Source organism: Chanos chanos, chromosome 8 (assembly GCF_902362185.1).
Source record: "Chanos chanos chromosome 8, fChaCha1.1, whole genome shotgun sequence".
Taxonomy (NCBI): domain Eukaryota; kingdom Metazoa; phylum Chordata; class Actinopteri; order Gonorynchiformes; family Chanidae; genus Chanos; species Chanos chanos.
Window position 1 is genome coordinate 22937230 of NC_044502.1, and position 21074 is coordinate 22958303.

Here is a 21074-nt window from a genome sequence, read left to right on the forward strand (position 1 = left end):
CACCAGATGAGCTAGAACAATAAGTAGAGCATTGATTCAAGATCCAAAATTCTCTATTGACCTGTGTGACAAGTACAATGGAATGCGTACTCCCCACTCTCTCCTGAAATAGCACTTCGAAACAAAAATTCTGAGCAATAAGTAAGTACATAATAAGTACAATAAATGACTACAAAGAGCTATGTGACTAAGTAAGAGTTATAATACTATGGCGGGTGATGCCAAAAAAAAAAAAAAATCTTTATTGAATCTATCCAAATGCTCTTGATTTAGGCATGCTCACTGAACTGATACAAAGGCAAAGGATCAAACAGGAAAAATAAACCAGTAACAGTGGCTCCATCATCATGGTGCATTGACAAAACAAACAGTTTTTCTTGTCAATTATTGTACTAACAAAACAACAAAAACATAAACCACAGAGAATAGTATAATGGAGCTCTGCAAATCCAAAAAAGGACAGTGTCTGACAGAAAACTTCGTGGATTTGGTGAAAGCCTTTTAATGTGAGAGTGAATTTAGTAGACTGATAGCAGGCAGTAAGGCTGCTCTCAGTATTAGCTGAAAGAGATTGCTATTGACAACTTTCAGGGCATTTTAATTTTTCACAAATAAATCAAGGTTTGAGAGGGCCAGCAGATCAGTAAAGTCTGGTGATACTTATTATGACCTTATTATGAAGCGTGGTTCGGTCTAATGAGGGCTATCAGATCATTAAAGCCTGGTGGATGCTGAGGTGTTAGAGTTTCATATTTGTAAGCTGTAATGGTGAGTATTGCTCAGGCCTTGGCTGTAGAAAAGAAAGACTAAACTGCCTCCAAACTTTCCATCGTGGCCTTACTGTTGACCCAGGAAAGAGGACATTAGTTAACATAACCCAAACAAGTGTAATCTTCATAATCAAAGCACTGTACACAGCAGCAGGTCTAGAGTGTCATTTACAGCAGGAGGACATGCCTTTACACAGTGGCACAAGTAAACGAAAGCGGGAGTGCACAAATATTTTGATATTTTGAAAACAAAGCAGGAATTTTCTAAATGAATTCTTTACAGGAGAGAATAACCATCTTAGTTTTTTTTCTGAGTACTCTGGTATGATTGCATAGAATTATTTCAGAAATGAGCTCTGTAAAAAGTAATAGGGAAGTGAAAGGTGAAGTGAGACCTATCTTAAGTTGGGATTGATTAAAAACATTCAAACTGTGGCTAATGAGCTTTTATGGATTTTTTTTTGTTTGTTTTTAATTCTGATCTTTGATGTAAGACCAGAGTTTTGATGATACGAAGGATCAAATGAAACATTTGAAATCACGATGCCACATTGACTTGTTTCTTTGTAAGCATGCAGTATGCGAATACCGTCTTGATTAATGGCTCAAACGTTTGTACTGAACTGTACTGAGCACCTGTGGTTTCATGTGGAATGGTCTGATAATGTTGACGGGAGTGTGATGGTGTTTAAGCTGAGGTAAAGGTGCAGTCACACGTGTAATGAGATGAAGCTTCTGTCACTGTGTTAAATATTTACTATCTCTCCACAGATTTTAAGAGCATCATTTATTTCTTAAGAACACTGCTGCCACTCCCGAAACTCAACACAACAACCATGGTATTTTCCTCTTCTTATTCCCTTGTTACATTTGTAGAATAGGATGGGCTTTTGTCCTCCTGGAGGACAGTATGGTATGAAAGTTTTTACTTTGCTGTACAAACACCCATGATTTGGATAAATGTCCCCTAGAGTGTTTGTAAATTAGATTTCAGTGTTGGATAAGTTATGTATAGGGGTGTGCGATATGTATCGTCTACGATGACATCTTAATTGTTGTTTTAACGATGTGCAAGCTAACACTATCAAGTATGTCACTCACTTTGCAAAAAACAATCAAAAACACACCTGGAGAATCCATGCATTCACTGCATCATGTACCACAGTAGGATGGACTACTGCGCATGCGCATTGAGTGCATTGATATCATTAGTAAGGAACAATTCGTATCCTAGAGAGAGCTAGTACAATATAAGACTTTTACAAACACATTTTTGAAGGGTGCAAAATATCGTCTGCTTATCGTTATCGGTAATATCTCAGAAAATATCGAGATATAATTTTTTTGTCAATATTGCACATCCCTGGTTATGTAGCAGAATCCTGTCTGAAAGCCAACCCTTCACAAATAGAATTGCCAATCTGAGTTGTAGAGCAGTATAAGATTACTATAAAAGCTTGAGGAAATGCAAGATACACATCTCTGTTGCTTTACGAATAGAGCTATGCTGTGATGGTTTGCATGTTACCTAGGATATTTCAAGTGAAATATCCCTTTGCCTCTCTTCTTATTCTTTTTGTTTTTCTGTCTCAGCCCCCTCCCCTGCGTCACCGCTCTATGCGTATCTTTGTGAACGATGATCGTCTTGTGATGGCAAAGCACTCAGCCATCTACCCCACACAGGAAGAATTGGAAGCTGTGCAGAACATGGTGTCACATACTGAGCGTGGTCTCAAGGCAGTTTCTGATTGGCTGGATGAGAAGGAGCGACATGATGCTTCAGAGGGCACTGAAACAGAAAAAGAGTGGTAGGAGTGTGTGCAAGTCCACATAATTCCATAGCAGTTCCACATAATTTTTGGTTCTTGATGTCAGTGCATTATTGAGAGATCATCTATTAGTCATTATTTTGATGATCTTTAGACTTATTTGAAGGTAAAACAAAAGCCTTTTTAAATAACTTCTTCTAATCCCTTTGAGGGGGTGTGCTATACTACAGTTATTATCACCCCTCAAAAATGGGCCAGAACTCAAAAGGCACCTAAGATTTTTCAACCCTCATACACCACATTATGTAGAATGTGCCAAATAAATTTTTTTTAAATTATGTTTTTGTGAATAGCTACCAACTACACTAGAGTTAAAACAACATCAAGATTTTGTGTCTGCTATGTTTCAGTCAGAATTAAACTTGTAGGCTACACCTCTAAAAGGGTCAACAATGCCAACTTTGATTTCTATTTTTTCAAGAGTGGTTTCATGACTGACATAAAATTACCTAAAAATTCATCCTCCCAATGAAATTTCAGATATTTCTAGTGAGCTTTAGTGCTGCAGATCATATGGGGTAGGGGCTTTCTTCTTAGCTCATCAGAGCAACACAGAAGTAGGACATGGTAAACATTTGATGGATCTTATTTTCTGCTATCTTCCACCCACTCTTTCGAGACAGGGTTGCAGATAGGGTTTCCATTTTCAGCCGGCAACTGGAGATATTTCTGACTGAATTCAAATTTTCACTGGAAGATTCAAAAGCTTGCTCTGTTCATATTAGTCATTAACAACCTATTGGCAACTGAGCTGCCTCTCATTTTCATTTTATTTTATCCTCTTTCCAAATAGCTCACATATAAATGTCAGTGTTCAATGTTGTGGAACAAGAGTTCAAATTAGTTTCATCAGTTTCATTGTCTAGTTCTGTCCGAAATGTCAAAATGCCACTTTAAAGTTCATCTTTTTACAGTGTTTTAGAATTTGTAATATATGTGATAATTCTCATTTTATCAGCTGCATAGCATTTTGGTTACTAAAAAATACATGGCGAAGACTTTGTTTTAAGTGCGTGACTTTGACTTTGTGTACCCAAATATTGTCTCAGAATGTTTTTCATTTCTCTGGAAGATTAACTGGGGGCCAAGCAGCAAAGCTGTATTGGCATCCATTGTGTTTCTATCTTTTCTCCTTCCTTTTCTTTTTCTTCTTGTTCTGGCTAGGTAGTCTATGGCAGCCCCTAGAACCATATGGTAAAAAGTTTTGAAATTTGGCACACTGACAGGGGACAGTCCCCTGATTCTTTTCACCACGTTTTATGTCTGCACCTCTCTAGCGCTCTAGTGCCACCGACAGGTCAACATTGAAGCAGATTTATGCACTTAACTTTTGCCTCATTATCAAAAACACGGATTCCTTGGATCAAGCAGAGTTCATGACGCCATGACGTCAATTTCCGCCATTGTGGATTTTCCGCAATACTGGATTTTATCAAAAAGTGATTTTTCGCTACTTCTTTGACAAACTTTGTCCAATCTTCCAATCTTCACCATGTTTGGCACAGATGATTTTCAGACCAAGCCTCATAAAAGTCATGAGATGGATTTTTGATTTTCGAAAGCATTTGTCCATCACAGAAAATCGAAATCAGTGGTGAAGTCGCTCAAACAGAAATGAGCTCTTATTTCAGCAACGCTTTGATGTTTCAACACCAAACTTGTGGACTGACTCAAGACTCCGCCCAAAGAGAGTCAGAGTCCAGAAAAAGTTTTACCACTCAGGGGGTGCTATAATAACAAAGTTTCAAGTTTATTTAGAGCCCAATATCACTGTTTACAGTCTCAAAGGGCTTTACAGGCCATAACAGTCAAAATCAAAACAGGACGGCACCCCCTGACTTAATCCTCATGGCAGGCAAGAAAAAACTCCCCGAAAACCCAAAAGGGAAATGGGAAAATGGGAGAAATCTTGAGAAGGACCACAGAGAGAGGAGAACCCTTCTTGGCCAGAGCATGAACAAAGGGGATGGCAATGCTGACGGGGAGGCTGACAGGCGGATGAAAGATGATCACATGTTTTTGCTCATTACTCTTCATATCTTTGGTCTGAAATCATCATCATTTGAAGTCATGCCTTTTTTGATCCTGAGGTCTGAACATGTTGCCGTTTTATTCGACAGTGAAGTTGCCTAACATGAAGCGAGGTCATAACTCAGCAATGGTTTAATGTATCAAAACAAGACTTGGTACATGGACTCAGGACCCCCTTCTGAGGAAGCACAAACAATTCTGTATCATTTGACCACTGGGTGGTGCTGCAATAAACAATGTGTTTTGGCTAATAACTGTTGATGTTGTTTGCCTTAAATAACTGATTCACGTGTCTGGTGATACCATGGGAGGTCCAAGACATGGCAACTTGTCATGTCAACCTAATTGGTGTGGCCGCCATATTAGATTTTATTGTAAATGTTTAAAAATTTTTTCACATGCCACAAAGTTTGCCCAATCTTCACCAAACTTGGCACAGATGGTCTTCAGACCAAGCTTCACAAAAGTTATCAGATGGATTTTTGATTTTCGAAACTGTTCATTTGTCACCGACAATCGAAATGGGCGGTGAAGCCACCAAGTAGGGTGTGAGGGCATATCAGCAACGCTTTGACGTATTGACAAACTCGGTAAATGGATTTGGGACAACATTGTGAGAATATACGAAAAAATTTTGTCATTTGACTGCTGGTGGGTGCAGGAGTAAGCAAAACAAAACTTTTTGCCTTGAGTGTTGATGTGTTTTTGTGTCAGGTCAATTGACATAAAACTATCAGTGCCTACAGCTGTGCTTTTAACACGATCACATGAAATTGCCATGGCGACTCTGCCCTGCTTGACTGCTTGGCCCCCTCATCGCTGCTTGCAGCTACATTTTTGGAAATGGAATCCTTGACAAAATAGAGCTGTAGAGTGAATTCAGTATTTTGGGGAAAATAAATAAAAGAGCATTTTTTGGCTCATTTTAAACTGCCTCAGGGAGATTATGTTGTGACTTTAATGCCAGACCTGAAACATTAAAATATTGTTTTCAAAATGAGCTGCTGGGGAAGAAATATGCTTTCAGGCCTTAGGTCAAAGCAGCATACTCATCAGATATACTTGAAAACTGATTTCTGAATGTCCCTGTTTTGCCCATCATCTTGCTGTGTCAGTGAGCCAAAGTCAGTGGAGCAGCCCACACGTACCCTGCGTGGTGTTATGCGTGTGGGTCTGGTGGCCAAAGGCCTGCTTCTGAAGGGGGACCTCAACCTGGAGTTGGTGCTTCTCTGTAAGGACAAACCCACGATTTCACTGCTGAACAAGGTGACGGAAAACCTCATTGAACAGCTGCAGGTACGGTTACCATAGCCTTCAGATGCCCTCAGGCATGATGTGATTTGTGTAAGTTTTAATGGTTTTGTTAGAAGTGCATTAGAAGCTCCTTACACTAACCTGTTGAATAAAGGGTTGTAGAACTGAAAGAAGCTCTCTGTTGTTCTAGAGCATCACAGATGAGAAGTATGAGGTGACCCAGTGCATTCAAGAGGCTAGCATCATGATCAGAAATGCCAAAGAACCTCCTCTGACCCTTACCATTCATCTGACATCACCACTCGTCAGAGAGGATGTGGAGAAACAGGCTGCTGGAGGTAAGTTTCCCCAGAGGAACTCGGGAACATCCCTATGCAGATTCGGTCTTGAGCAAAGAGAGAGAGAGCACCTAGAAAAAAGGGGATTAAATTAATGGATATGGTTCACTTAGCCTTCATTGGGTCTAAGGGACATTATGACGGACCTTGCTTTGTTTCTAGGTCAGCTAGGTTACGGGGTTGTGTGTGTGTGTTCATTTTCGATGCCCCAATGTGCAGTAAAGCAAGTGAAAGTTACAGGATTGAATTAGGGCTCTTTCCCTTTTAAGAATTTTGAGTTAAAAACAAACCGAGGCAAAACCAAATATCACCATAATGAAGGCTTACTGAGAATTAAAAAACAAACAAACAAAAAAAAACACAGACCTGGTTGTTGCATGTGTTTTCATATCAAACAATAATGAACAGTTTGCATTGCAGCAAAAATGAATCGCAAATTCTGTCAAGAGCTCTGGTTGTGAAAGCCAGAAGTGCACTGTAGACTTCCTGTCAGGGAAACTGAAGGGGTTATCGATAACGCTAGTTCGTTTAGACTGCAAGGCTGATCATAAGGACATTCACTCACTGTCAGACATGATTGAGAGGCCAGTACAACTGGTGAGAGCTTCTTGGTGGTTGTGTGAGTGAGTGGCTTTTACATGATCTAAGGAGTCTAGTTCAGAAAGTTGGTTCAGATATAAACAGGTGTTTAGTGACTGTGGTTAATTCAGACAGTGTTTGGACTGAGTGATGGAAGGGGCCTTGAAAGTTAGGAATTGAATAATGAAGGGAAATCTAGCCCTATCAGTAACCCCGTGCAGTGAGAGAAGCCTAGTTTGGAAGTTAATAGCCATCAGTTTTGCTGCAGTGTGGACTTGAGTTCATAATACCTTTTGTGTATCTGACTCTCTACTACTGCCTGTGGTTCAAAATCTGATTCTCTTTGTGAAGCCTTCTAGTTTGTCAATTTTAGGGACGCTGGACCTTTGACCAACTGGACGCTCTCTGTCTCGGAAGGGGCAAGGCAGTACACCTGAATAAGGGGTGAAGGGGAGGGGTTCTGCTCCTGTGTTTTTGAATGCACTCAGATTTAATCAACCAGACTGAGGCATTACACTGTGACACAGATCAGCAGAGGGAGTGTAACTAGCTCTGCCTTAAACAACCACCCCTTCACTCCCATGCACTCACCTGCATGCATTCTTAAACAATTTCAACTTTCTGGGAGTGACACTGAAGACAAAAGCCCAGTCCTAGATTCAGAAACATAATGTTCTGTTTAGTTGTTTTTTCTTAACCATTTGGAGGGTTGTTTGTGTTTCTTTGTTGGGGTAAGTCCCCCCCTTCCCCCCCCCCTCCTGCTGCCTCCATCCCCCTGGCCGTCAGACAGAAACCCCTTGGTCAAACTGTACCTTATCTTCTTATTCCACCTGCCAATAGACACGCTATCAGTCACCGATCCCCCGGATGTTCTGGACAGGCAGAAATGCCTATCTGCCTTGGCGTCTCTTCGCCACGCCAAGTGGTTCCAGGTTTGCATCTTGTCTTTATTTGTATTATAGTACTTAAGTTGTTTAATTTCAGGATATCTTTTCATCTTTTGGTGTGAATTATTTGATTTTGTGTCCTTCGCCTTGCTAGATGTTTTTTATTGTGTTGCCGAGAAAACTTTATCAGTCCTGTTTCACAAGTGCCCGATGGATTTTATGATGGCTTTTTAACTGGTGTTTTGTTACCTTGCAACATAGCACCATGTCCAGTCAAAGCTAACTGAAAAACCCCTCAGATTCACTGCTTTATTACTGTTGACATTAACTTTAACACCTCAGATTTTTGTTTGATCAAATCTGCTGTATTTCAGGTGCAATATTTCTAACTTAAAGCATCATTAAGATTTTCAAGCAATGCTATATTCTCTGTTGTCATGTAGTATGCTCTGTGTTTGTACCAGAACATTTTTCTTTTTGATATCATCTGATTTGACATTACTGTTGAAGTGGTTTCATCCTTCTGACTCGCTGAGAGCTCTCTGGGTCCGTGCCACTTTCCCTCAGTCTATTTTGCAGCTGTGTACCATGAAATAGAATATTGCACCTCAACCCCTATGTTGTGCTCTGTCATACATTGTCGTTGAGGGCTGTACAGGGACGCGCTCAATCTTGCAAATGCAATGAATTCATGTCAATGTGATTCTCACTTTATTTTTGTTATGCTATTTTTAATGCTTTTTATCTAATAAACATTGATAAGAGACACACGTTGTTATCAGCACACATTACCAACAGTCTTTTTAGGTCCCAGGCCTCTCAAACATTGGTGCATTACCAGACTTGTTGAAACAAGATTGACCTTTCTATGAAACCCAGCACACCTTGTTTCAGTTGTAAGATGTATGCTCCCCGAGCCTCTAAAATGTGTTCACCAAAACAGCTAACCCAATGACCATGGGCAACCATTAAGAAACCACTAGGCACTCTAACCAAATAGATCACTCAGTAATTTGTGGCCGAGATTCTGCCATTTGGTGGAAAATGTCCTTTTGGAGGCTTATTATGATGAATACAAAGCCAAAAAAATTAAGCGCCTATTTATTTATGCATCACTTGGTTAATAAATTGGTCTTCCTTAAATTTGAATGTTTATTAGTGTTTTGTTTTGTCATTAGTTTGTTAATAGAGCTCAGTAGATAAATAGATAAGGTACCAGTAGTAGAAAAGTTGAAAACAAAGAGATTATTCAATTGGAAATTTCAGGTATGTGTGCAGTTATCTGTGCAGAGCCAAAGGAATGCATTGCTCTGTCTTTCAGACTGCAGAGATGTCTGGATACAAAAAATGTTTTCAGGAAACTTCACTACAAGCTGGCAAATAGATATTCAGATGCATGACCACTAAGGAAACCAAAACAAGAAAGCTTATTTTGTTTTTGTTTTGAGATAATTAAGTCATCAGAACAGAAGCAGTCAAAACAGTCTGCCTCAAATGCAGGTACTCCAGTCAGCAACCATTTAATTTTTAATTGACATTGCGCATATCTGATAATGCTCTTTTGTGTTACTGATTTATAATACGACTTTGTAGGTGTAATTTACTATCTTAATTCTAAATATGGTTTGTTTAGGGAATGAATTTGATTAAGCCTCGCTTTGCCTACTTCCTGAATGTGTTCATAGGCCAGAGCAAATGGGCTGCGTTCCTGTGTAATAGTCATCCGTATCCTAAGGGACCTGTGTTCCCGAGTCCCCACCTGGGGCCCACTGAGAGGATGGGTGAGTTATTATGTGTTCCACTGCTTGCTCCTTGCAGTTTTTTCTGCTGCAATATTCTGCCGGTGCTTGCTTCACTGCTCAGTGAGGATGTGTACACTTGGAAAACAATATTTTTGCCTGTCTTGACAACCACCAACAACAAGAGGTGATTGTTAGGCTCTGTTAGGTCCTCTGTTTTGTGAAACGTTGTCATTGTGTTATTTATTTATTTATTTATTTGTTTGTTTATTTGTTTTACATGCACATCAATTGGCCATGCAGCTGTAATCAGCGTATTTACCAATGCTCCCTCTTTTCCTTAAAGTAATTTGCATTATTGTTTTTTTCTTTGTTTGTTCAATGAAAGCCTTTAGAGCTTCTGTGTGAGAAAGCGATTTGCACAGGTAATCGGCCAATGGGAGCAGGGGAGGCTTTGCGGAGAGTTCTGGAATGTCTTGCCTCTGGCATCCTAATGGCAGGTAACAAACCCAGATACAGTTTCCATGTCTCTTCAGTGGGTTTAGTTTTAGAGTTCATTGCACCAAATAACTTTTTTGATTGGTTGACTGATGTCTGCTGTTTGTGGTCAGATGGCTCGGGGATCTGTGACCCTTGTGAGAAAGAGCTAACTGATGCCATTGGACACATGAACAACCAGCAGCGGGAAGATATCACTCAGAGTGCTCAGGTGGGCAGCAGCTCAAAAGAGAAAAATATTTAGTGTGTAACATCAGTGTGACCCTCTCTATGTGTGATTCTCACCTGTAGCATGCCTTGAGGCTTTCTGCATTTGGACAACTTCACAAAGTGCTGGGAATGGACCCACTGCCCTCTAAAATGCCCAGGAAGCCTAGAAGTGAAATGCCTATTGATTACACAGGTCTGTTCAATTTCTAGGCAAACTGCATGAATGAACACTTAATAATTAGCATCAAAGTGGTTGTTTCCCTCACTGGTAGCGTTAGACTTATGTTTGTCTCTTTTGGGTTTGTCGTTGTTCCGTTTAGTTATGTGTCTGATGTGGGCAACGATTTTTGTTAATTAATATATATTTGTTAATTTATATTATATTTGTTTAGTCATATGTCTGAAGTGGTCTGCTATTTTTATTTAGTTATACATCTGATGTGTTCTGTTGTTTCTCTTTAGCTATATATCTGATGTGATCTGTTATTTATTTAGATATATATCTGAAATGGTACACTGTTTAGTTATAGAAAATCCTGACATGTCTTGGCTAGTTAAAAATGTGGCCTTTCTCTATATGGAATTTACAGTTCAGATCCCACCTAGCACAACCTATGCTCCACCAATGAAACGGCCCATAGAGGAGGATGAGGGAACAGATGAGAAAAGTCCTAATAAAAAGAAGAAGAAACTGCAAAAGAAATGTATGTGTGAATTAACATTAACACTTAGATTCACCAAATCTTCATCACATTTTACCATTGTAAATTTTAGCAATTATTTAACTCTGCAGCAGTAATGCGGGTTTTGCTGCTGCACTTGCTACCAGTTTTAGTAAATCGACCTTAAATACTGGGCTATATTAGTTTTGGTTTATTTAAAGATTGACATAGTATTTTTTGGTCTTTAGCCACAGAAGATAGGCCAGATCCTCCTCAGGCCATGAATGCACTTATGCGGTTGAACCAGCTCAAACCTGGGCTGCAGTATAAACTGGTGTCACAGACGGGCCCAGTGCATGTGCCTGTCTTCACCATGGCTGTGGAGGTTGATGGGAGGACTTTTGAGGCCTCTGGACCATCGAAACGCACTGCAAAACTCCATGTCGCTGTGAAGGTGAGGTCTGATGGAGCTGTGGCTGGGACTGAGTTCAGGACTGTGCAGCATTGTGAAATGTTTTGCATGTGTATTGCATTTGGTGAAGGTATGTTCAATGCAGTGTTAATCCACCTGGATCATCTTTCAGGACAGTAGGATGACAGTGTTTTTATGGAAAAAGGGATTTGTCTCTATAAATCTTCATTTGAAAGGATTATGAAGTGTCACAAAGTCACAGGCATAGTTTGTACAATGTTCCCCAAGGTCCTGCAGGACATGGGCCTGCCCACAGGAATGGAGCAGAAGAGCACTGACCCAGTGAAAGTAGAGGAGGTGGTCACCACTGAAGAAGACGTGAAACCTGTGACTGCACTTGCTGACATGGGAGATGCCACTGCTGTGTGCAGCAACCCAGAACCCAGTGAGAATGCTGAGGTAATTCGAGTCTGGGATATTTGGAACATTTTTAGCTATGGTAGGATTACCACCTTTGCTGTTTTTCAAGGGTTAGGGTTAGAGTTAACACTAGAAGCGCCGTGCCGGTTTGACCTACTTATACCGTGAAGCACGAGCGCCGGTCATTTGACCGCTGTGACTACCTACTAGGAGCGCCGTGCTGTTTTTACCTACTTATAGCGCGGCCAGGCGGTCAAAAGACCGCCGAGTCATTAGACAAGGACACTGTTACTGACACATAATGATCACTAGATGGCGCTTCTTGCACAAAACAAATAGTTTGCTTACAAGATCAACTTGCATTCGGCCAATGTATCATTCATTTCAGTATTAATAGTCGGTTATTATTTCTTTAGAACGTTTGTTGTCCAGCCCTTCCATCATTCAGCATAATGTTTTGACGACTTATTTGTGGCAACCGTGTTTCCAAAGGTATAAATTCCGGAAGAAGTCTTGATCAAATTTGACTGAGAAAACCATCTGAACAAGACTAGTTTTTTTTAATATTTAATCTTCTATCTTGGAGAATTAGTTCATTATAAGGGATGTCACACACGTTGCGAGTTAGACTGCGGTTAACTATTGTAGGGAGCGATTACAGATTTGGACATTCTAATTGTTGGGCGACATCTCGGGTGACGGAGTAAGCTATACACTGGACTTTATGCTTACTCACTAGAACAGCCTATCGGAATGACAAGACAGGCAGTAATTGGTTGAGAATTACACTGCGTGTAAATCAAAACTTGTGGAAGTTTAGAGTGTGAGACTGCTTTGGGTGGCGCTGGAGAAGTAGACTAAAGCGTTTCACTTCCGAAATCGTCTGTCTCCGTGAAATTATCGCTTATACCGCATAATAAGCCGAGCATATCAAGCTCTACACTTAAATTTATTAAAATGTATTATCTACCACAACTAACAGATCATTCTATGCCATGATAGAAGCAAACACTACGACTTTTCAAGGCATTCAGTGGGCTACGAGTAGCCTAACACCTAGCCTGCCAAGTAACCTACGAGTAACACCTGGAGAGATATTCGACCGACAGCTTAGAACAATAGCCTAGGTGTGATCCCAACCCCCTCCTAGCGACCGCGTCATGAATCACTTGGTCAACTGACCAACTCAGAAGTTCCCTTCAACGTAGACCACACGATTGTTTGCCAGTGCCAACGAGGTGAAGAAATTTTCGGCCTACTGCTGGCCTACTGTCATCTTTCCCTAGATAGGGAATTGTGTTCAACATGTATTTTATTTCAATGTCAGCAGCCACCCAGAAATTAATAGCAAATTAGCCCGGTTTAATGGCCATGTACGGTGTGAAACGACACAGTAACGACTTGATAGGGAACAGTTGTTCATCTACAGTTATGTTCTCACTAGGTGTGTAAAATAGCAATACTGTATTGAAAATCTAATATCGAAAATTTATCTGTCTCAAGGCAGGCAGCCCTTGCATTCTTGTCATCAAAGCACAGATAACGCATAATATCTTGGAATCTCTGTTGAGACATCTGTCTCTGAAAATGGGATTTCCCAAGTTAGCAGACCAGTAGTTGTCCGGGTTCATGCTTTTACCGCCTGTAATACCTCTCAAATAAAGGAGACCCGCAGTTTGAACTTATCAGCATCATTTCGATCAGTTTCTGCTTCAGAGTATTTCTGAATCTTTCACCACATTTCTGTGTCAATCAAACACACTAAACTGCTCAATGGACTTGTGATACTGTCCTTGGCATAACATGTGGGCCCTGGGGTTTCTCTCATATTGCACTCTCGCGCTCTACCCCGAGGATTGCCAGTTTGTTCAACCCATACTGTGCCGTCTCTTGCATAGGGTGTTATATTATATTACCATTTGCAAAATTCCTGCCAACTAAGTCATATAATAATTAGTTATGCCCCTGTACGTGAAACAAAAATGCGTTTATTATACATTTATCCGCTTTACAAAATATTTGCATTTTAATATTGTAAATTATTGTTGCAGCTCTAAAATAATGTATTGTCATGACATGAGAATAAAGCTTTCCATAGTCTACACACGAACTATCAGTCATATGATGACCAATTACGCACGGCTCAAGTAGGCTAGTGCAAAAATTAGTGACAATTGATACGCCCATGTAGGTCTACATGAAACAAAAATGCGCATCAAAGTTATTAAATTATTGTCGTCATTTTTGCACATTATGTAATATTAATTTATAACTCTTCTAACTCTCGATATATATATATATATATATATATATATATATATATATATATATATATATATATATATATATATAAAACCCTGAGATATATATATATATATATATATATATATATATATATATATATATACATAAGACGGAAAACTAGTACGAGCGAACCCTTGCGACATCTGCTGAGAGAAAAGAGAATCGCAGCCTTGAAAGGCAGGAAACAACATGGCCGAACGTGAGGCTGACGGCAATTTCACAGAAATAGAAGCAAAATAGCTTTAAATTTCCTTGTACCGGGGTGATTTTGAAAATTTAAGGATGCTGGGTGATAAAACGCACAAATCTTGGAAAAGTCATGAAAGGAGGGTCCTGAAATTTGACCGAATGCAGAGATTTTTTTTTTTTTGGTCACTGCGGTCAGATGACCGCCGCTCGGCGCTTCTAGTGTTACAGTTAGGGTTAGGGTTAAAGTTAGGAGAAAATGGGTAGCAGAGGCAGGATTTATCTCTATTCATCTTTTCACTCTGTACAGCGTCCCAATCAGCATGCATACACGAATAGGTATACGTGTCAGGTAACACAAAACATGTTATGTAAACACACACATTATAGTTAAGTTGCATTCTAGAACAAAGTCAAAGGAATGGTTCAGCAGTGCTTTCAAGCTGTCAGAAGACTGCAAAGCTCCCTTTAAAGACCCTCCAGCCCAGTGTAGGTACAATTGCAATCCTAACACGGGGACACCAAAAGATGTAGGTGTGATAGGATTAATAAATCAGTCTCATATAAATATCAGTGTCATATAAATCCGTCTCATAAAGTGTGTGTGGGCATGTGCCCAGCTGCGCACTGAAAAGAGAAGGAGAAGCGAGGGAGAGAGGCTGTGCACAGGCGCACAGAAATGAGAAGGAGGAGCGAGGGAGAGAGGCTGTGTGCAGGCGCACAGGCAAGAGGTATGTGTGGTATGAGGATGTAGTGCGCAAGCGTGTGTGGGGATGGGCAGCAAGAAGCATATGTGTGTGAGAGAACAAAGAATCTCTAACTTGAGAGCTAGTCTCAAGCAAGTAGCTCCTAAACTCAACAACTCCCAAGTTTCAAGTTTCAAGTTTTATTGTCATTTACTAGATAACAATGTGGACATTATCAGCAATGAAATTCTTGGGCTCGGGGGCCAGCTCAACTTGCAAGAGTAGTAGTTAAATAAAAATAATAATAATAATGATAATGTTTGTTTCTGTTGCGTGTTAATTGCCTGAGTAGCCGCGATTTCTGTTTGCTCTGTTTACTCTGTTGTCGTTTACCGTATATAACTTACTTCGTGCTAGATTCTTTCAGGGTTCGCTTTAACTTAGGTTCTCTGTCAATTTATAACTGTGTGCTCTGTCTGGTAGCGTCGCTAGCTTATTTTACTAGGGAGTTTGTATTTAATTCCTGTCGCATCAGCTGTTGAGTTGCTGATTCTCCTCTAATCCCTTGCTGGGCTGGGCTTCGCGAGTTCTGCACTCGCATGGTTCAAGTCCTCTCTGTCTGACCGTTCCTACCAGGTCTCTTGGAGGGAATCGGTCTCCTCCCCCCGCCCTTTCCACACGGGAGTCCCACAAGGTTCTGTACTCGGCCCACTCCTCTTCTCTCTCTACACCAGATCACTCGGTCAAGTTACCTCTGCCCATGGTCTCTCTTACCACTGCTACGCTGATGATACACAGCTGTTCTTCTCCCCCCCCCCCCCCACCTCTCAGGTTCAGCCTTGTATCGCAGCCTGCGTAGCTGACATTGCCTCCTGAATGTCCGCTAACCACCTCAAACCCAACCTGGAGAAAACAGAGCTTCTGTTTTTTTCTAAGAACTCCCCAGCGATCGACACTGCAATCACCATCGAGGGATCTGTGGTGTTCCCCACCACAGCAGCCAAAAACCTTGGCATAACCTTTGAGAACCAGCTGACCTACTCCGGTCACATCGCGGCAGTCACTCGATCCTGCAGATTCTCCCTATACAATATCAGGAGAATCCGCCCATTCCTCACACAACAGGCGACCCAGCTCCTGGTCCAAGCGCTTGTCATCTCCCGCCTGGACTACTACAACGTTCTACTGGCAGGCTTGCCAACCTGCGCCATCAGGCCACTCCAGCTCGTGCAGAACGCCGCTGCACGCCTGGTAGTCAACCTCCCTAAGCACTCTCATGTCACTCCACTGCTTACTGCACTCCACTGGCTTCCGGTAGCTGCCTGCATCCAGTTCAAGACACTGGTGCTGGCCTTCCAGGCCACAAGAGGCTCCGCCCCATCATACCTTCAGTCCCTTATAACTCCGTATACCCCTACTAGAACCCTCCGCTCTACGACCTCTGGTCAACTGACTGTCCCCTCACTTCGGGAACCTGGCAGCTGTTCCTCCCAACCACGCCTCTTCTCTGCCATTGCCCTGCGGTTGTGGAACGACCTCCCTCATGCAGTTAGGACTGGGAAATCTCTTACCATCTTCCGCAGGAATCTGAAAACTCACCTCTTTAGAACCCATCTGTCCCCCACTGCCTAACCTCCCTTTCCGAAAAAAAAAAAAACCTTGTCTTGTATCTGTGTTTGTCAAAGTATTCCAGGGGCGCCATACGAAGGAGTAAATTGACGCTCAGTCTTATTGTGATCTGTGTTCATGAGGTATTAGTAATCTGACTGATGCACTGATTGTAATTCGCTTTGGTTAAAAGCGTCTGCCAAATAACAAAACTGTAAATTGTAACTCTACCCAACCCTTAACTCACACTGTAATCCCAATGTTGGAGGTGTGCAATCAGAAAAAGGGAGTTAGAGAGAGAAAGAATGTATGCCAGATCTATCATTCATAAGTTGTAACCAAAGGAAAATAACAAGCGGCTAAAAACCGCATTGTGCATGAAATACAGTGTGTACATTTAAATCATAAAAGAATTCAAATAACAGCACTTCCCTCACGCTAACTGAATATAACCTTAAGACTAAAGTGTGCCCAGATGTGTCTTTGGTGGCCTGATGAGCAGTACCATGTGCAGGTCCAGGGAGAAGTTCTTTTCCTTGTCGCTTGAAGATCTTCGGGGGTTCCGTCGCTCGTCCGATGATCTTGAAGGGTTCTTAATTTAATTCTTCGACGTTTTAAGAAATAAAAAGGGATGTGGTCGCCTTTTCTTCCGTCGAATACTATCTGCGTTACAGTGTAATAAGCCGGTTGAAGTTAAAGTCACAACTGCGCGAGAGAAAGTACATTAAAACTTTGGCTGTACAAATATCTCGCTTCGTTGTTTCCTTGTTCTTTTCTTCGGCAGAGAAACATTGTCTCTTTATCCAGGTAGGATCACTCGCCTGAGAGATCCAAAGCCAGGGAGTAATGGTGTCTCTTTATGTAGGCGAAAACACCCGCTAGGGACACCCTCTGTTAGCAAGCTGCTGCTAGAGCGAGCCGCTGCTGGAGAGTTGGAAAATTGGAGAGAGCGAGTTTGGATTTTTCTGCGGTTTTATGGCGAAAATTGCATCATCACTGTGTCTGGTATCTGGCTCCATTGCTGTATCCAAAACCGTTACAGTGATAGCTGAGAAGATGGGTTCAGATTACCCATGGGGTCGAGCAGGAAATTATGGGTAGTATGGTCTACGGGCCTGCAGAAAGTGTCCAGGCTTCCCTGTGCAGGGGTCTGGGGAGTGAGTTTGTGGTTTGGTGTGTGTTTGTGCCCACGTTTCCCTGTGCAGGGGTGTGGGGAGTGCTTTGGTGGTTTGGTGTGTGTCCAGGTTTCCCTGTGCAGGGATGTGGGGAGTGCGTTGGTGGTTTGGTGTGTGTTTGTGTCTTGTGTCGGTGTGCTAGAGTGATAAACTTTAGAATGGAGTCTGCTTCCTGCAGAGAAGTGTCATAGTTCTCCACTCTACCCTAAAATGTACATTCCACGTACCTATATTTTTCCTTGTTTCCTCAGAGTGCCCGGCAGCAGGGACCAATTCTGACCAAACATGGGAAGAACCCTGTTATGGAGCTGAACGAGAAGCGCAGAGGCCTTAAGTATGAGCTCATCTCAGAGACGGGTGGCAGCCATGACAAACGCTTTGTTATGGAGGTGAATCTTTTTTATTCAAGTGCAAATGACCCTAGGGACACTAAAGATTTAGCCTCAACCTTTTGTATATAAGCAGCAAACTTTAAAAAATAAAACTTTAAGAGAAAAAAATGCTCAACTGAACAAATGTCAAGACTGCTCGTCAAGGCAATTGCTCCATTCCTCCACTGCTACTATGTCCATTGCATCAAAGCGCAAGCTGTTTTAATTCATTGTGAGGAAGCATTGCTCGAGATGATTACAGTTGGACATACTCTTCAACTGGCTGTAGTTTTGAAAAAAAAAAAGATCCAGTACATTCTTTGTATCATTCCAGGTGTTTTCTTGCTTGAAGAAACATGAATTTTCTTGTCAAAATTACAGATATAAAATTGCATTAGTTAGAGATCTGTAATGTTAGCTATTATAATTTACAGTGCAAGCACAGTGCAAGCACAGTCCTGTCACTGCTGGAAATGTGCATTTGAAAAGGTCTTAGGAATGATCCTCCTTACTGTATGTTCCAGGTGGAGATTGAAGGACAGAAGTTCCAGGGCTCTGGATCCAATAAGAAAGTGGCGAAGGCCTATGCTGCGCTAGCTGCTCTGGAGAAACTCTTTCCAGAGGGATCTGCATCTGAGGCATCTAAGAAGAAAAAACTTCCACCCTTGGTAAACTTGCTGGCTTGCTTCCAAAACCACTTTGAAGTTTGTTTTTTTTTGTTTCAGTTGCCTTTTCCTGTAAATATCTTAAAGGCCATGTGAGTTTTAAGTGTTCATTGAGTAGGAGCACATTTGCTTTCAGTAGACAGAGCTACATTCTGGAAGATACTTTTGGAGACACTTGGACTGAATAGAACTCTGTCTCTAGAGCAATCTGAAGTGGTCCCTTCAAAACAGCACCAAGCGTTTAGAAAGCTATCTCCTGTATATGTCCCTGTATTTGTGTGGTGACTGGTCTATATTTGAGCTTGTTTTCAAGGAAAACTATTAACGGATCTTTGTCCTCTCTGTTCAGCACACTTCAGGCTTTGGAATGATGAGTGGACCTCCCACTGACCCAACTGCTAATCCTAGAGGCCGGGGTAGGGGGCGGGGCAGGGGGAGGGGCAGAGGGTTCAACAATGGTGGGGGCTACAATCAAGGTAAAGAATACATGACCTTATTCTGAATTTGGGTTTTTATGTAATTGGATATGCTGCCATATCCTTCTTTTAAGTCCAATTCAGATCAAATTTTCTGTGTACTTTTGAATTGCTTAATGATAAACCAATTGACTTGAAATTTAGGGTAGACAAAACCCTAAGACCACAATATTTGGCTGTTCAATTCAAAGTAGTCTCATTGCCTGAAAACCTTTTGATCTGAACTAGGCTTTCTGAAGAAATGCTAGCAGGGCCAGGTTTAGTGCAGACAACAATTTGGGGATCTTCTACTAGTAACTGACATATAAATCGATGTTTTGTTGAGGGGCTGGGGGAATAAATTACCGTTGTACTTTATTCTTTCTTACATTTCAACAGTGGAAAGGCCAAGGAAATACCTGATGGTGCAGATTTTGTATTTAAAATATTAATTGTCTTGTCCTTCCTTGATTTTTGCAAGTATTGTTGTAGATGGCTACCTAATTTGCAAATCAAAAATCGCAATTCAAAAAATTTGGAGTGCTATTCACTTCAAGTAAGCCTTCCCTCTATTTTCACACCAAGCAGATTTTGCCAAATAGGTCAATAAGTTGGTACCCAACCGCAAAGTATGCTCTTCTCTCCCCGAAACCATCCAAAAGTCTTTTGGTCTTTCTTCAGAAATAACATCTTTTGCATCTACTCTGATGCAAAAAGATAGATATAATGCATCTTTTGCATCGATAATCAGTGAAAAGGTTTAAGGCAGTCGTGTAATAATTTCATTATGTAAAGGAGCTGCTATAGTTTGCCCCAGGAAGACACGATTTATTATCATTCTGCACCCTGACAACAGCCCAAGTATATCAATGTTGGAACAGTATTGCTGGAACAGCTTGCCACACAAAAGCTGTAAATGAGCCTTCATATCCACCTGCCATGGCAAGAGATGGGAAGTTTTGGTAGAGCAATGGTGATATTGCAGATTGACATTGTGCCAATGAAGGCTGGATCTACACAACATGCTAAAGGTGTTTGTACGACACAGAGATGACTGGACAGGCATGAGAATGAGTGGAGGAGAAAGACTGATAGACTTCATTAGTACACATTTGAATTTGCACGTTTTATCAAAATTTATTCTTTTCATGTACTGTTAACTTATTTGTGATTTGTACATTTTTCTCCTTTTTGCCGTTTCATACTCTATTAGGTGCTTTTTGGCAACAAACTGCGAAAATAAAATACCTTAAATGTACTAATTTGTATTGCAGTTATTCCAAGACAGACAAACAAAAAAATGCTTTCCAGTTGTGTAGTGGTGTATAGTATACTTGAGGAATCTATTTAGGCTGCTGTAAACACACCGGACAGAAGTGTAAACTGTTCGTGAGTGGATCTCACCTTTAGATTTTTAATCATTTTGAAGTTTAACATTGTGAGTGGGTTCATGCAGTAGACAGATGTACATTTGTTTGAAACATGCCTTCCATATAACTTAGAGACAGCAGCTGGCTAGCTAATGCAGTTCAATGTAATTTGATGACATTTGTATTGTGCTTTATACTATAGCCTCACAGGACACAGGGCATGGGTTTCGAGGATTTGTGTGCAGGCTGTCATATTAATAAGATTATACATATGTAAAAGATGGGCAAAGTTTCTAAACTGCCCAAAAGAATTCAACTGAAAAATGAAGTTGGAATTTTATCTCAGAGCAGCGTTTTGTTTTAAATTCCGTTACACTAAAACTTGACGGTTGGCCGTGAAAAGGTTCTTTTTTAATTCTGTTACACTAAAAATTGAAACACAGGTTGGACGTGGAAAGGAACTTTTTTTAGTTCCATTACACTTAAAATTAAAACACAGATTGGCCGTGAAAAGGTTCTTTTTCAATTCCGTTACACTAAAAACTGGAACAGGTTGGTCATGGAAAGGTTTTTTTAATTCCGTTACACTAAAAATTGAAACACAGGTTGGTCATGGAAAGGGTTT

The 21074-nt window shown here is 41.0% G+C and overlaps 1 protein-coding gene across 4 annotated transcripts in view; it reads left to right on the forward strand.

Annotated features, from left to right (window-relative positions):
* ilf3b (interleukin enhancer binding factor 3b) overlaps positions 1-21074 on the forward strand; it is a 38892-nt gene that overhangs the window by 8769 nt on the left and 9049 nt on the right. For all 4 annotated transcript variants that reach the window (XM_030783395.1, XM_030783397.1, XM_030783398.1 and 1 more), the window contains exons 2-16: positions 1542-1609; positions 2364-2578; positions 5746-5926; positions 6075-6222; positions 7642-7733; positions 9374-9469; positions 9816-9927; positions 10039-10136; positions 10217-10328; positions 10726-10839; positions 11046-11251; positions 11498-11668; positions 17840-17977; positions 18484-18627; positions 18974-19100. In XM_030783395.1, the coding sequence (XP_030639255.1) occupies positions 1607-1609; positions 2364-2578; positions 5746-5926; positions 6075-6222; positions 7642-7733; positions 9374-9469; positions 9816-9927; positions 10039-10136; positions 10217-10328; positions 10726-10839; positions 11046-11251; positions 11498-11668; positions 17840-17977; positions 18484-18627; positions 18974-19100 (1957 nt within the window). In that variant the 5' untranslated portion in view covers positions 1542-1606. The remainder of the gene's footprint in view (positions 1-1541; positions 1610-2363; positions 2579-5745; positions 5927-6074; positions 6223-7641; positions 7734-9373; positions 9470-9815; positions 9928-10038; positions 10137-10216; positions 10329-10725; positions 10840-11045; positions 11252-11497; positions 11669-17839; positions 17978-18483; positions 18628-18973; positions 19101-21074) is intronic.